Source organism: Coregonus lavaretus (assembly GCF_964263955.1).
Source record: "Coregonus lavaretus genome assembly, chromosome: 9".
NCBI lineage: Eukaryota > Metazoa > Chordata > Actinopteri > Salmoniformes > Salmonidae > Coregonus > Coregonus lavaretus.
The window spans coordinates 43,870,417-43,887,907 of NC_139996.1; the positions used below are offsets into that span (position 1 = coordinate 43,870,417).

General features: G+C 44.2%; 1 protein-coding gene across 1 annotated transcript; it reads left to right on the top strand.

The window, feature by feature from the left end:
• Positions 1-599: 599 nt before the first annotated feature.
• On the top strand, positions 600-12,472 carry LOC311135151 (hyaluronidase-4-like). The gene is made up of 4 exons (XM_084169049.1): positions 600-705; positions 8,356-9,352; positions 9,818-9,907; positions 10,587-12,472. Exons 2-4 carry the CDS (start codon positions 8,363-8,365, stop codon positions 11,046-11,048), a joined length of 1,542 nt encoding a protein of 513 aa, XP_084025175.1. The 5' UTR covers positions 600-705; positions 8,356-8,362; the 3' UTR covers positions 11,049-12,472.
• Positions 12,473-17,491: the final 5,019 nt, after the last annotated feature.

Sequence of the window (17,491 nt, forward strand, 5' to 3'; positions counted from 1 at the left end):
GGAATCTTATGGTAAAGCCAAGTTAAATGACAGGGTGCGTATGCAATAGCAATTAATTAGCCCAATGACACACTAAATAAAGCAAGTATAACTTGCAAAGCACATTGCCTGCTTAAAATGCGTACTATTACATTTTCATTCTACTGTACCTTTCGCTGTAGAGGTTGTCCCACAACAAAGGTTGGCTAATTCTGCGACATGAAAGCACATTCGCTCACACGAGTGCCAGGAGACCCTCAAACACACACACACTTGCACATAGGCACACACACACACACACACACTCACACTCATCCCTACGTTGACCGGCTAATACTGATTGATGTGGATGATTGTAAGAAGTTCTAGAGAGGATCAGACTTACACATTCAGATCAGTCAATGGGATTTAAGGCTATGCTCTCTCTCCCTTCATCCTTCTCTCCTCCTCCACTCCTCCCTCCCTCCCTCCCTACTCTAATCGCTGTGTTGTGGTGTAAGATCAAGCTTGGTGGTGGTTTCTCCTCCGTCACAGGAAACTCTCTCTCTTTCCCCCTCCTGCTCTCTCTCCCTTGCTCTCTTCCTTCACTGTATATAAGTGTGGTGGGTGGATTGTGTGTCAGACAGAGTAAAGGAATGCCAGAGTGTGGGACAGATGGAGAAGGGCACAATCCCTGTGCCCCCCCTGGATTGGCTGATAGTGATGGTCGCCATGCAGAATCTACAGGTGAGAGATCTTTCTGATTTGTCATATTCTGACATGGCCCTAACACACCAAACAAACCATGTAATATAAAAGGAACAACAAATAACTTGTGTTTTTAAACTCTAAGCATTTACTAAACAGCTTTCCAACTTAGGTCAAAAGTTGTTGTAGAGGCACAACAGCAGCGTGACTTGGATCACACCATTCTAGATAACACAGGTATTTTTGAATACACTCTACAGTGGCAGGGAGAGGTGGCCTTAAGGATGCCATTGTAGCATGGGAAACGTTCTGTTTTCGGGCCAGTCCAGGGGGTGTGTCTGGGGGGACACTACTACACACTACAAGTCAGTCACTGTGTCTTAGACAGCTCTCGTTCCTACAACATCTTTTAATGTCTGGCATCTTTGTTCATGTTCATACTTAATGCCGAACATAAAAGAGACATTTCAAAGTTCAAACGGGAAGGTAAGAGATGAGTGTGAGGTTGGTGAGACAAGCATGTTTAACAGTGGAATTAAATTGTCATTTTATTTAGGGTTGCATTTACATTTTTACATTTTAGTCATTTAGCAGACGCTCTTATCCAGAGCGACTTACATGAGCAATTAGGGTTAAGTGCCTTGCTTAAGGGCACATCGACAGATTTTTCACCTAGTCAGCTCAGGGATTAGAACCAGTGACCTTTCGGTTACTGGCACAACGCTCTTACCCACTAAGCTACCTGCCGCCCCAGATAGGGTTACATATTTTTTCATCTTCTCTTCACACATTTAAAACCAAACAGTAAGAATGCCTCCTATTGGGTCAAAAATAAGAGTATTAACAACGGCCTCTGAGGGGAGAGATAGTTAACTAAATACCTGAGGGGATTTTGGCTCGTGGATGAAGCGCTTCTCTGGGATAATAGTGACGAGGGATGAGTTATGCCCCCACACAAGCAGAGAGATGGGCCAGACACGCTGCAGGACTGACCGATTGTGTTGACAATGTTTGGGCTGCTTCCTGTAGGGAACAGTTCACCGAGGGGTAAAGGTACTGGCACAACCTGAGGTGTTGCGTTAATCTCTGTGTCTGTCTGCCACTCTCTCTCTCATCCTGTGCTCTGTCTTACAATTACATTTAGCTATCTCTCTCTCTCTCTCTCTCTCTCTCTCTCTTCCCCCCTCTCTCTCTCTCTCTCTCTCTCTCTCTCTCTCTCTCTCTCTCTCTCTCTCTCTCTCTCTCTCTCCTCTCTCTCTCTCTCTCTCTCTCTCTCTCTCTCTCTCTCTCTCTCTCTCTCTCTCGCACCCTCTTTATCTCTCTCTCTATATGTCTTTGTTCTTGCTCTCAATTTTTGTTTGTCTGTCTGTTACATTTCCTTTTATGTTTCCTTTCTCTGTCCTTGGGAAAACAAAATTGCTGTGGTCAGCTGATCTAATCACCAAAAGTACTGTCTTTATGGTTTCTCTGAGGTCATCCAGCTATTGTAGCCATCCAGCAGGGAACAATCCACCTCAAACCAATAAAATACAGTATATTAGCTCAACATTTCTCAATCCCCCCCTCTCAGTACCCCTGGTTATGCTGGGTGCTGCTCCAACCTATTTCGAAACTGAAATGGAATAAACATCTCTAGTCACGATATCTCCTACAAATCACTTGAAGTTTACATTTGAGTTTACAGTGAGAGTTCGTGATCCAATAGATGTTCCAACACTCGTGCTTTCATATATAAACATTGAGTAAGGTATGCAGGGATGATTAAACAATGATTGTGAATCGTAGATGGTATATAAAAGATATGAAATGAGCTTGTTCCAGCTTGTTAGTGTCAGCTTTTTTGAATGCAGAAAACCAAGCTCTTTCGGTCTCACACAAAGACAAGAGTATGGTAGAAAACCAGCTTAGTGCATAACTGGACAGTATCAGTAACTGGCTGTCCGATAACAAATTGTCTCTTCATTTGGAGAAAATGGAGTCATTATTATTTGGTTCTAAGATTAGGCTAGGTAGATGTGCCATGGAAACCATATGTTTGATGTACTTGATGCCATTCCACCATTAGGCTAAGAGTTGCACTGGGCAGACCATGTTTTTATATACGGCAGTGGTATATAAAACTCCCTACTGCGATAAAAACTGTTTCTGCCAGTCAGAGGTTCAAACACTCCTGCAGGGCTTGGTTAATGATGTAAACCACCCTGCGCTATTAAGTGACTTGCTAAGTGTGTATACAGTGGGGTCCGAAAGACATGCTAACCTCCCCTGTTATTGTAATGGTGAGAGGTTAGCATGTCTTGGGGGTATGATCTTTGACCCTCTGTAACGTTCTCACTCATAATTAATCCACATTAATGTAGAAGTGTTTAGAAACATATTCTATTCTTATAATAAAAGTGACTCTAAAATGACATAATACATTATTTACCATGAATTTCTATTGGGCACAAAATAATCTAAAACACAACCAAAACTAACTGCAAATGCATCCAACAAGTTTGTACAGTCACAAGCTTGATGTAGTCATTACATGCTAGGAATATGGCAGCAAATACTACTTTATTTATAAGAATCAATCATTTAGACCCCTACCTTTTTGAGAGAAAAACAAATATTACTTGTCAAACAAAATCTCTTTCTCTGAGCAACAGTATAAGTATAAAATAATATCATTTGTTTGACAATACAATATAGCTCAGTATTTGAATGATTTATTGCATACAGTCGTTATTGCTCATCTTTATCAAGGGTGTCAATAATTTCGACCCCACTATATCTGTAAATATTTGGACATTGTTGCCCATGTCACTTGTTTTTGCTGCCCTTGCCTACAAAGAGGACCACAATGGAAGCAAGCATTTTGACTTTACTGTGTTTATATCCTTGACACTATTTGGTATATGTATCTTTTGCCGGGTGTAACATTTTTATGTATTTTAAATTGTCCAAAAAAATCTAAAAAAGTATTGGCTAGAACAGAGACGTATTAGTTTTAAAAGTTGTTTATGTTGGTCAGAAGGGTTCTATGTAAACCACAGTCATCAACAAACTCTTATCTTAATTGCTACCAGATAGGGCTATGGTTTCCGGGCAGTGAAGATAAGTCCGCCAAACTTACAGGCTCCTTCCGATACACAAAATCTGTGGTTGCTTCCTCTTGGAAAAGGCATGTTTATGATGTTATAACATTCAAGAACATCTACAAAAGGCATTGAATTGCACTTATTCAAATATTATTCATTCTCTCACCAAAATGTCTAAACTGGTTGCACTTTGTGTTAGTGTTAGTCAATATTGATGATCATTAAGACAGGTAATGTACAATTAAACAACTCATATTTATTCTACCCATTCCTATTATAGTCTAAAACAAACTGTACTGAAAACAGTTTGTACCAACTGTATGTAATATACAATAACGTTAACCCATGGGGCTTACTGAAAAGGAATAGACTGATTTCACAGGATGTGGTTAATCTCTCCCGCTCTTGGTTATACACTAGACGCCAGAGCCTCAGAAAAAAGGGTCTTTCAGCTTTCAGCCAGGCATTTTCCACTCAATAACATAAACACCAAGGGATTCCTCTGTTGTCCTTCATCCCCGCTATTCCCCGCAATGCATACATACACACACACACACACACACACACACACACACACACACACACACACACACTCACTCACTCACTCACTCACTCACACAGTTCAACCTTCTGATTCTGGAACTAATAAAGTTGAGATACATTGTTATTATCACCATGGTTACTGGTGATTAGTTCCATAAGTGTGGTGTCTGTCTAAAGGAGTCTGTGTGTCTGGAAGCATGTCCACAGGAGGCTGCTGAGGGGAGGATGGCTCATAATAATGGCTGGAATGGAGCTAATGGAATGGCATCAAACGCATGGAAATCATATCTTTGATGTATTTGATGCCATTCCACCTATTCCGCTCCAGCCATTACCACATGCCCGCCCTCCCCAATTAAGGTGCCACCAACCTCCTGTGATGTACACACCCCCACCCCACCCCACCCCACACACACCACCAATCCCTGAGCAGACTGAATCAGAAGTCTACATTGATCCCCATCCCCCTGCAAGATTTCAAACATCATTCAGAAAAAGTGGTTTCCCTCATCAGCTGAAATGGAAAGCTCCTTTTAGTGCCAGTCATTATATACTGCTGAATTCCAACTCTAGCAAAGGCTGTCTTTAAAATTCGAAAGCAGCTCTTTTTCACAAAATGTTTACCGTAAAATAAAAACTACAGGGAAGTATTGGCAAAGAAAAACACTTGTGAGGTCATAAACAAATGACAGTGTAAAAGCAGTTTGCATCACTCGCTGAAATCCTGACACCATACATTAATGTCGATGGGGGGATTTAAATGTCAATGTAAATTAGGTGTACCCATACATCAAGGATCTGACCATCACCCAATCAACCCCATGACCAGGGATCATCAACTAGATTCAGCCGCGGGCCGATTTCTTCTTGAGCGGATGGTCGGGGGGCCGGAACATAATTACAAATAATTTGTAGACTGAGAATTGACCGCAAGAAGCCCAAACAGATATCATATTTGACTAAAACATAATAACTTAAAACCTTGCTTACATTTGTATATGATCACGTGTCTCTCTATTATGCGTGAAAATACATTTACAGTTTAGTCATTCAGCAGACGCTCTTATTCAGAGCGATTGACAGGAGCATAGCGCTTGATGGTTTTTGCGACTGCACTTGAAGAAAAAACTTTCAAAGTTCTAGAAATTTTCAGGATTGACTGACCTTCATGTCTTAAAGTAATGATGGTCTGTCGTTACTCGTTGCTTATTTGAGCTGTTCTTGCCATAATATGGACATGGTCTTTTACCAAATAGGGCTATCTTCTGTATATCCCCTTACCTTGTCACAACACAACTGATTGGCTCAAACGCATTAAGAAGGAAAGACATTCTACAAATTAACTTTTAAGAAGGCACACCTGTTAATTGAAATGCATTTCAGGTGACTACCTCGTGAAGCTGGTTTAGAGAATGCCAAGAGTGTGCAAAGCTGTTATCAAGGCAAAGGGTGGCTATTTGAAGAATCTCAAATATAAAATAGATTTTGATTTGTTTAACACTTTTTTGGTTACTACATGATTCCAAATGTGTTATTTCATAGTTTTGATGTCTTCACTATTATTCTACAATCTAAAAAATAGTAAAAATAAAGAAAAACCCTTGAATGAATAGGTGTGGCCAAACTTTTGACTGGTACTGTATCCATCACAGTAACAATAACTAAGATGTACTGTAGGCCTCCTGTAGCTCAGTTGGTAGAGCATGGCGCTTGCAACGCCAGGGTTGTGGGTTCAATTCCCACGGGGGCCAGTATGAAAAATGTAATTTGATGAGGTATGGCTTAAGATCTGTAATAAGATACTATACCCACTTATTACTTTTTATATTAAGGAATCTAACTACAAATTCATTTTCAAGTTTTACTTTTTTAAGTATGTTCCCAGACACCTCACCAAATTGCCCGAAATGTAGGACCAAAAAAGGAACCTTTCTGCACGTATTTTGGCAACGAAATAAGCTAATTGGATTTCTGCTGTTTTATTCATACATTCGCTGAGATAATTTTAGATATAGAATTGGTATAATCTCCAAACATTTACCTCCTTAATCAAATGCCAAATATTAAGCTTGACTCAGACAAGACAAGGTTGCTGATAACTATTTCATACTTTGAAAAGAAATATATTGTTATGTGTTGGAAAAATTAAAACCCACACACTTTGCAATTGTGGGTAAAACAAGTTGCAGATTTTTTGGCATTAAACAAATGTATAATGAACTTACAGAATCGCAGTCCCACATTCCTGAAAGTTTGGTCTCCTCTACAGTCCTTAATTGCAAAAAGCTTTTAAAAGATGTCCGGGCATCCTGAGACCCAGCAAATATACAAAAAAATACAAAAAATATATTATAATAATTGTACTAGTTGATTCGAAGCTCTGAAAATATAACTGTATTATGAAATTGTTTCTGCTGCTATTTGTCTCCAAGTTATAATGCTAACTGTACATTAACTGCATTTTCTGCTAATAATTGTACCTGCTGCTATTTGGTATTGGATTGTGTTTTACTTATATATAATGAATGTGATATTTTTATAATAAAAACAAAAGACAAAAAAAAGAATAATACAAAAAAGAAGGGGACTTTAGTTTGTTCTTTGGATTTTTGGATGAAACAATGTTTTCAACCCAAGACCAAGGTAAGAGGGTTGACCTAGTGGGGGGGCTGGGGTGTTCAGCAGGTGACATTAGTACTGCTTGTGGCTTGGGTGTTGACTTATCCATCTATAAGCGGGAGGTAAGAAACTGTACACCGTAACACATTGTTTTATATGACTTATGAAGCATGATATGAAGTTATCATGTAATGTTACAATTAATTCCATTAACTCTCTATTTTGCCTTTTTAAGATACTGTATGTGTTACATGTCACGTTCGTTTACAGACGGGACGGACCAAGGCGCAGCGTGATATGCGTACATGTTTATTATAATGAATAAACAACTGACAAAACAATAAACAAACGAAACGTGAAGTCCACGGTAGAACACAAAACATACCTACACGGAACAAGATCCCACAACCCACTAGTGCCAATAGGCTGCCTAAGTATGGTCCCCAATCAGAGACAACGAGCGACAGCTGCCTCTGATTGGGAACCACACCGGCCAACATAGATCTAGAAATACTAGATTCAAAACATAGAACAAAACACAGCAAGGAAAATACACACCCTGACTCAACATACAAGCGTCCTCTGAGTCAGGGCGTGACATTACTGGTACTTTATTCTGGGCTTGAGACTGACTCAAACAGGTAAATCAGCAGGTACAATGCTGGGAGCAGTTGTCGTTAAACACTGTTAAATGCCTCTTCCTAAAGCGATGAAGCTTTAGGAAAAGGCATTTGGCGGCTGGGCAGGCATGATTATGGCTATGTGGGCTTCCCTCTGGCCAGGGTACAGCTAGATGTGGTGAGGACATGAGCAATCTGCCCAACCCATGGTTTAGTCAGATCCCTGGGTGTCAACTGACATCCTGCCTATGACCTCGGATCTGTAAGCGTCTTGGCAACATGCAGGCCAACATTCTGATTTATTTATGGTGACTACACTAGGAATTCTGTATTTCCAGTTTGTGTATGAAACATGTCTATTGCTAATAAATGAAATAGAAACAGAAACTCACTCACTCACTTAATCACTCATCTTGCTTACTGACTCGTAGCAAACTTAACAGCAGCAAACTTCAAGCACAGGTGCAAACTCTTCACCTCTGTGGAAACATCCTGCACTGTCGTAAAGGCTATATTGTAATCTGATTAACATTGCTGTAAAGTATTTCATATTCTTTAAGCCGATTAACATTGTTGTGAAACACTACATGATAAAACAACTCCTAACCTAAAATGGCCTCTATGATCTGTAATGTCCTCTGTCTTCCTTTCTCACTCACTCTGCCCCTCTCTCTCTCTCTTCCTCACCCTCCTGCTCTTTCTCTCTTCGTCAACACTCTATATCATTCACTCCCTCTCTCCCTCCCTTTCTCTCTCTTTTCTTCTTCTGTCTGAATCATTCACTCTCTTACTCTCTCTCGCTCTTCTTCCTTTTTCTCTCCAAGATGATTGATGGCTCCTCCAGTTGAATCAAGCCCCAGGATGCTCATGTTGCCCGTCAGCGGTGGCCAACATCACCACGTCGTGCCTGTGGCCTGCACCCTCACCTGCTCCTGGCTCCTGCTACTTTTTCACGCCGCCTTCGGCCAGAAGCCCGCCAAGCTGCCCCTGCTGGGCCGCAAGCCCTTCATTGCTGCCTGGAACGCACCGCTGGACCTGTGCACTGTCAAGTACAATGTCCAGGCCAACCTGGAGCACCTCTTCCACATCAGTGGCAGTCCGCGGGTCGTCCGCACTGGCCAGAATGTCACCATTTTCTATGCCAATCGGCTGGGCCTCTACCCTTTTTACACGGACTATGGCATCCCCATCAACGGAGGCCTCCCCCAGAACTGCAGCCTGGAGGCCCACCTCCTCAAGACGTACAAGGACATCAACCATTTTATCCCCTCTGAGGATTTTGCCGGACTGGCAGTCATCGACTGGGAGTATTGGCGGCCCCAGTGGAACCGCAACTGGCACAAGAAGGACATCTACCGACGCCAGTCCCGGGAGCTGATCGCACAGGCCTATGTCAACGTGACGCCATCAGAAATCGAGGAGCTGGCGCGAAAACGCTTTGAGAAGAGCGCCCGGGCATTCATGCAGAGGACGGTCCAGCTAGGGACGCGCCTTCGCCCCAACGGACTCTGGGGCTTCTACCTCTACCCAGATTGCCACAACTACAACCTGCATGAGCACAACTACACAGGCTCCTGCCCCCTGCTGGAGAGCCTGCGTAATGACGAGCTGCTCTGGTTGTGGAATAGCAGCACAGCACTGTTCCCCTCAGTGGCTATCAGGAAGAGTCAAACAGACAGTGTCAGCAACCTCCATTTCTCCCAGTTCAGGGTGCTAGAGTCTCTGAGGATAGCTGGGCTTACCTCGCACGACTTTGAGCTGCCCACATTCGTGTACACACGCCTAGGGTACAGGGATGAGGCTATGGCCTTCCTCACCACGGTAAGACTGCTATACTTAGTAACCCAAAGGTCTAAAATCAGGTGACCAGTTGGTTATCAATCTGGTCCTGGAGAGCTACAGGATGTGCTGTTTTTTTATCCACACCATCATTAACACATCTGATTCAACAAATTGACTAATCATCAAGGCCACCAAGTGTATTGCTGTTGGGCAAAAACAAAACATGATACATGATCCAAATGGGGCTGTAATTACTCCATACAACAAACCCGTGTTTTATATACAGGATCAGTTTAGACATAATTGATTTCTTAACTATTTATTTAAATTATCATGCCATTCTCTGTTCCTCTCAGCAGTCAACACTATTTAGTGTAATGTCTAATCAGTTGTGTGCAGGCAATCCTGCCTCTCTTGAGGAGCCATTAGCACCATCTTGTGGCTCCATAAAGAAGTTCAGAATGTGGTGTAATTATCCTGTGTGCGTGTGTGTGTGTATTGCAGACAGACTTGATCCACACCATTGGCGAGAGTGCTGCTTTGGGTGCGGCTGGTTTTGTGATCTGGGGAGACCTCAACCTCACTTCATCCAAAGTGAGTCTCATTATATAACTTTACTGTATATGATCTATCACCAGCTGGAATGCGATTTTAACCAATCAGTTTCCAGGATTAGGCCCACCCGTTGAATAATATATAATTACTGTTACAGTTTGACTATCCAAGTGTTACACAAGCTAGAATAGAGTAGAGCTAAAGAGACTGGCGATAAGGCAATTAACAGTTCTTACAAAGGAAAATCCTTAATTAAAGCTATGAAAATAAAGTGCTCCCTAGGGGCAGCATAGTTGAACATCTGCTGTACATCTATTTAATTTTGTTTTGACTTATTTTAGCTGTCAACACCTCCAAGGCCTGTGTACATCTGCCATTCAAAATGAGGCTTTGAGAAGAAATGTCATGCATTCCTAAATGTATTCCAAACATTCTTCTCTTGGAGCTTGAGTTGCTGTAGAAAGTATTTCAAAAATCAGGAAAAAAGGCATACTGCTATAAAGATAAAGAGGGAGACAATAGTTGGTTGACAATAGCTGACAACCCACAGAGAATAGTTCTAACAGTAGGGTAGCGTTCGCTAAAGTAAATATTTCAACAGATTATTGTGAATTGCACAATGCCATCAGTCGTTTGACTTTATCTTAGTTATTCTTTCTTTCTTGCTAACCCCCCTACCCCCCCCCCCCCCCCCCCCCCCCCACCCCCCCATCTCCAGCACAACTGCACAAAGGTGAAGTCCTTCCTAAACCTCCGCCTGGGTCAGTACATCACCAATGTGACGCGGGCCGCAGAGGTCTGCAGTGACTTCCTGTGCCAGAGCAACGGCCGTTGTGTCCGTAGGGACCTCCACTCCCCGTACTACCTCCACCTGAGCAGAGACAGCTACCACATTCAGCCCTCGGGGGACGGGGACTTTGTGGTCACAGGCTGGCACTCGCAGCATGAGCTCCAACTACTGGCCAAGAGGTTCCACTGTCACTGCTATGAGGGACACGCCGGGGACAAGTGTGATAGCCTGAACAAGGTGGTGGAAGAAGAGGAGGAAGAGGAGGGGGGAGAGGTGGAGGAGGGGGGAGAGGCGGAGGACAGGGAGGAGGAGCAGAGGGAAAGTGCCGCTCCACAAACTGGGAACACACTTGGCTTGATGGTGTTGCTCCTCCTATTGAACTTCTCCTAGCTATTAATTGTCACCTCACCGCTATCACTATTGGTATCATTGTAAGCACTGACAATGAAAAGGTATCTGGGAGTCTTGCTCCAATCTCCCCTAATACTGTGCAGTTTCATATAGCAATAAGCGTGGTATTTACACAACTCAAATGTGTTCATTTTTTTATGGTTGCCTATCATTGAATGAGAATTAATTTGAATAGATTATCTAATTTGACTAATAAAGGAACAATAAAGTAGAACAATTCTAAAACACTGCGCAATTTGAAAAAGCCTTTATCAAATTGGTGTATCTTTATCGAAAATGTAGTATGGGCCACATGGCCTTCAACATGGAACACTGTGTAATAGGCAACATATAAGTATGTTGTGCAACATAGGTGCTATGGAGGTTGCCAGTTGTTTCTTTCCCATACCTTTTTGCAAACAGGTTGCCAGTTGTTTCTTTCCCACACCTTTTTGCAAACATTGGTGTTCAAGCAAAGTTATATTTAGACTGAACATCTCATTGATTCACAGTTCAAAAAGAACCCAAAACCTTACTTATTACTCTGACATTGAAGCTTGAAGCTCAGATAGGCAGTGGGTAACACTAACCAGCAATTGAAAAGACAAGGTATGTAATCTCAACACCCTTTGCCTTTCCTCCTTAGTACTTTGTCAATACTAATCAGGACACTTAGAAGCAAAAAATTTTGCAACACCAAAGTGACTGTCTTCTACCCAGGTTACTCTTGAAATGTGTGAAACTGTGTAAAATTATTTATGTACAATTTTCATACTATACTGGAATATAAAACCTATGAAAATTGTACATAAATAATTTTAACACTAAGTATTCACACATTTACAAGAGTTACTGGGTAGAATGACAGATCACATCTATGTGTTGCAAATTTTTTGCTTTCTAAGTGTCCTGATAGTATTGACAATGTACTAAGGAGGAAAGGCAAAGGGCATGTTGTACATACCTTGTCTTTTCAATTGCTGGTTAGTGTTACCCACTGCCTATCTGAGCTTCAAGCTTCAATGTCAGAGTAATAAGTAAGGTTTGGTTCTTTTTGAACTGTGATCAATGAGATGTATCATTATGTCTACTTTTGAGCATTGAGCATTGACTCAAAGTGGATGATTTAATCTCAGAATCACATCAGTCTTGATTGACAGGCAAAGGAGTTGGCACATACAGTATATTAAGTGTATCAAGTGAAGTGATGATGGCTCACAGTAATTTACTCATCTCAGCCATAGTAGCCATGGTGTGCTTTTGTGTAAACCGCACGTACCTTTTTTTGTTCAAAGATTCCAAGATAGTAAAACAAATATACAAGGACTATGCAACATGTGAAAAGTGTTGCTTGAATGTAAATGCACTGCAAAAAATAAAATAAAAATGGTACACCTTATTTTAAGGGACACATATTAGACACTAATTTGTAGTTTGTAAGTGTGTATATAAGTAGCTAATAAGGTCTTTATTGCATCTTATTAGTCATATATTAGGCCTTTATTAAGTGTTTTCTTTATCGAACATTATAAGTCATGTGTAACTGGCCAATCCTTACCCCTAGAGTCTATTGACGTACCGGTGCGTCAATCTAAGTACCATAATAAAAAAATCCCCATAAAAATCTGTTAGTTTAAGCTACAGAAATATCTGTTGCATGGGCTGTTTCTCAATCCACCACATCCGCTTATGGCGGCCTTCCGCAACTGCGGTGGAAGGTGGCAAAGATACAGCGATGTTTGTCATCCCAAAAATCTCTCTATAGAAAGATGAGACTCTCACGAACACAAAAGTGGCCTCCATTTTGCTCCACGACCCCCACAATATGTGTAAAAAAATATAATATATATATATATATATATATACACACACTACAAGTCAAAAGTTTGGACACACCTACTCATTCAAGGGTTTTTCTTTATTTTTACTATTTTTAACATTGTAGAATAATAGAGAAGACAACAAAACTATGAAACAACACATACAGTGAGGGAAAAAAGTATTTGATCCCCTGCTGATTTTGTACGTTTGCCCACTGACAAAGACATGATCAGTCTATAATTTTAATGGTAGGTTTATTTGAACAGTGAGAGACAGAATAACAACAAAATAATCCAGAAAAACGCATGTCAAAAATGTTATAAATTGATTTGCATTTTAATGAGGGAAATAAGTATTTGACCCCTCTGCAAAACATGACTTAGTACTTGGTAGGCAAAACCCTTGTTGGCAATCACAGAGGTCAGACGTTTCTTATAGTTGGCCACCAGGTTTGCACACATCTCAGGAGGGATTTTGTCCCACTCCTCTTTGCAGATCTTCTCCAAGTCATTAAGGTTTCGAGGCTGACATTTGGCAACTCGAACTTTCAGCTCCCTCCACAGATTTTCTATGGGATTAAGGTCTGGAGACTGGCTAGGCCACTCCAGGACCTTAATGTGCTTCTTCTTGAGCCACTCTTTTGTTGCCTTGGCCGTGTGTTTTGGGTCATTGTCATGCTGGAATACCCATCCACGACCCATTTTCAATGCCCTGGCTGAGGGAAGGAGGTTCTCACCCAAGATTTGATGGTACATGGCCCCGTCCATCATCCCTTTGATGTGGTGAAGTTGTCCTGTCCCCTTAGCAGAAAAGCACCCCCAAAGCATAATGTTTCCACCTCCATGTTTGACGGTGGGGATGGTGTTCTTACGGTCATAGGCAGCATTCCTCCTCCTCCAAACACGGCGAATTGAGTTGATGCCAAAGAGCTCCATTTTGGTCTCATCTGACCACAACACTTTCACCCAGTTCTCCTCTGAATCATTCATATGTTCATTGGCAAACTTCAGACGGGCCTGTATATGTGCTTTCTTGGGCAGGGGGACCTTGCGGGCGCTGCAGGATTTCAGACCTTCACGGCGTAGTGTGTTACCAATTGTTTTCTTGGTGACTATGGTCCCAGCTGCTTTGAGATCATTGACAAGATCTTCCCGTGTAGTTCTGGGCTGATTCCTCACCGCATTGCAACTCCACAAGGTGAGATCTTGCATGAAGCCCCAGGCCGAGGGAGATTTACAGTTATTTTGTGTTTCTTCCATTTGCGAATAATCGCACCAACTGTTGTCACCTTCTTACCAAGCTGCTTGGCGATGGTCTTGTAGCCCATTCCTGCCTTGTGTAGGTCTACAATCTTGTCCCTGACATCCTTGGAGAGACATCCTTGGCCATGGTGGAGAGTTTGGAATCTGATTGATTGATTGCTTCTGTGGACAGGTGTCTTTTATACAGGTAACAAGCTGAGATTAGGAGCACTAGAGTGTGCTCCTAATCTCAGCTCGTTACCTGTATAAAAGACACCTGGGAGCCAGAAATCTTTCTAATTGAGAGGGGGTCAAATACTTATTTCCCTCATTAAAATGCAAATCAATTTATAAAATTTTTGACATGCGTTTTTTCTGGATTTCTTTGTTGTTATTCTGTCTCTCACTGTTCAAATAAACCTACCATTAAAATTATAGACTGATCATTTCTTTGTCAGTGGGCAAACATACAAAATCAGCAGGGGATCAAATACTTTTTTCCCTCACTGTATGGAATCATCTAGTAACCAAAAAAGTGTTAAACAAATCAAAATCTATTTGAGATTTGAGATTCTTCAAATAGCCACCCTTTGCATCGATGACAGCTATGCACACTCTTGGCATTCTCTCAACCAGCTTCACCTGGAATGCTTTTCCAACAGTCTTGAACACTAACCAAAAATCTCAAGTTTGGACTCCAGACCAAAGGACAAGTTTCCACCATTCTAATGTCCATTGGCCGGGTCGGGCTGGCGACGTGCACCACTGGCTTGGTGCGAGGGGCAGGAACAGTCCGGGCCGGACTGGCGACGCGCACCACTGGCTTGGTGCGAGGTGTGCCAGCTCAACGCTCCTGGTCTCCAATACACCTCCTCGGTCCCGCGTATCCTGCGCCAGTTCTACGAGCTGTATCGCCAGTGCGCTTGCACAGCCCAGTGCGTCCTGTGCCAGCGCCCCCCACGTGTAGTGCAAAAATGGGCAGCCAGCCAGGACGGGTTGTGCCAGCTCTCCACTCCAGACCTCCAGTCCGCCTTCGCAGTATGGTCCGGCCCGTTCCTGCTCCTTGCACCAGGCCAGTGGTGCGCGTCACCAGCCCGGTCCGGCCTGTTCCTGTTCCTCGCACCAAGCCAGTGGTGCGCGTCGCCAGCCCGACCCGGCCTGTTCCTGCCCCTCGCACCAAGCCAGTGGTGCACGTCGCCAGCCCGGCCCGGCCTGTTCCTGCCCATCGCACCAAGTCAGTGGTGTGCGTCGCCAGCCCGGTCTGGCCTGTTCCTGCCCCTCGCTCCAAGACAGTGGTGCGCGTCGCCAGCCCGGCCCGGCCTGTTCCTGTACCTCGCACCAGGCCAGTGGTGCGCGTCGCCAGTCCGGTACGGCCTGTTCCTGTCCCTCGCACCAGCCCAGTGGTGCGCGTCGCCAGTCCGGTACGGCCCGTTCCTGCTCCCTGCACCAAGCCAGTGGTGCGCGTCGCCAGCCCGGTCCGGCCTGTTTCTGCTCCTCACACCAAGCCAGTGGTGCGTGTGTCCAGTCCGGCATGGCCCGTGCCTGTTCCACCGGTGCCCAGTTCAGCTCCGGTCAGCTGCTCCACTCCGGAGCCAGAGCAGTCCGCTCCACCGGTGCCTGATCCAGCTCCGGTCAGCTGCTCCACTCCGGAGCCAGAGCAGTCCGCTCCACCGGGGTCCAGTCCAGCTCCGGTCAGTGGATCCGCTCCGGAGCCAGAGCAGTCTGCTCCACCGGTGCCCAGTTCAGCTCCGGTCAGCTGCTCCACTCCGGAGCCAGAGCAATATGCTCCACCGGGGTCCAGTCCAGCTCCGGTCAGCGGCTCCACTCCGGAGCCAGAGCAGTCCGCTCCACCGGTGCCTGATCCAGCTCCGGTCAGCGGCTTCACTCCGGAGCCAGAGCAGTTCGCTCCACCGTCGTCGGGTCCAGCACCAGTCAGCTGTTCCAGTCCAGACCCAGACGTCAGCCCCTCTCCAGGTTCGGGGTCTCCCACTCCAGGGTCCAGACAGGGCTTGGTACTTCGTGGGAGGAAGGAGAGGGCAAGCAGCGCGCCGAGGTCCAGACCAGACCAGGGGCGCAACAGGGAGGCGGAGAATCGGTGGTTGTCACGCCCGGAGCCGGATCCGCCTCTGAGGCGGAATGCCCACCCGGCCCCTACCCTGTTATGTTTATGTTGTGCGGTCGGAGTCCGCACCTTTGGGGGGGGGGGGGGGGGGGGGGTACTGTCACGCCCTGACTCAGGGGACGCTTAAATGTTGAGTCAGGGTGTGTATGTTCTATGTTGTGTATCTCTATGTTGGCCGGTGTGGTTCCCAATCAGAGGCAGCTGTAGCTCGTTGTCTCTGATTGGGGACAATACTTAGGCAGCCTATTGGCACTAGTGGGTTGTGGGATCTTGTTCCAGTTAAGGTATGTTGTGTTGTGCTGCCTTGGACTTCATGTTTCGTTTGTTGTTTTGTCGATGTGTTTAATAGTCAAATAAACATGTATGCATATCACGCCCTGACTCAGGGGACGCTTAAATGTTGAGTCAGGGTGTGTATGTTCTATGTTGTGTATCTCTATGTTGGCCGGTGTGGTTCCCAATCAGAGGCAGCTGTAGCTCGTTGTCTCTGATTGGGGACAATACTTAGGCAGCCTATTGGCACTAGTGGGTTGTGGGATCTTGTTCCAGTTAAGGTATGTTGTGTTGTGCTGCCTTGGACTTCATGTTTCGTTTGTTGTTTTGTCGATGTGTTTAATAGTCAAATAAACATGTATGCATATCACGCTGCGCCTTGGTTCGACCAGTCCTTCACCGAACGTGACAACATCCTAGATCTGAATGAATGAAATAATCTTATTAAATACTTTTTTCTTTACATAGTTGAATGTGCTGACAACAAAATCACACAAAAATTATCAATGGAAATCAAATGTATCAACCCATGGAGGACTGGATTTGGAGTCACCCTCAAAATTAAAGTGGAAAACCACACTACAGGCTGATCCAACATTGATTTAATGTCCTTAAAACAAGTCAAAATGAGTGTCAGTAGTGTGTGTTGCCTCCACGTGCCTGCATGACCTCCCTACAACGCCTGGGCATGCTCCTGATGAGGTGGCGGATGGTCTCCTGAGGGATCTCCTCCCAGACCTGGACTAAAGCATCCGCCAACTCCTGGACAGTCTGTGGTGCAACGTGGCGTTGGTGGATGGAGCGAGACATGATGTCCCAGATGTGCTCAATTGGATTCAGGTCTGGGGAACGGGCGGGCCAGTCCATGGCATCAATGCCTTCCTCTTGCAGGAACTGCTGACACACTCCAGCCACATGAGGTCTAGCATTGTCTTGCATTAGGAGGAACCCAGGGCCAACCGCACCAGCATATCGTCTCACAAGGG

Coding starts and splice junctions, on each gene's coding strand:
- LOC311135151 (XM_084169049.1), top strand. CDS start 8,363: ATGGCTCCTCCAGTTGAATCAAGCCCCAGGATGCTCATGTTGCCCGTC. Junction 9,353..9,817: donor CTATGGCCTTCCTCACCACG/GTAAGACTGCTA, acceptor TGTGTATTGCAG/ACAGACTTGATCCACACCAT. Junction 9,908..10,586: donor TCAACCTCACTTCATCCAAA/GTGAGTCTCATT, acceptor CCCCATCTCCAG/CACAACTGCACAAAGGTGAA.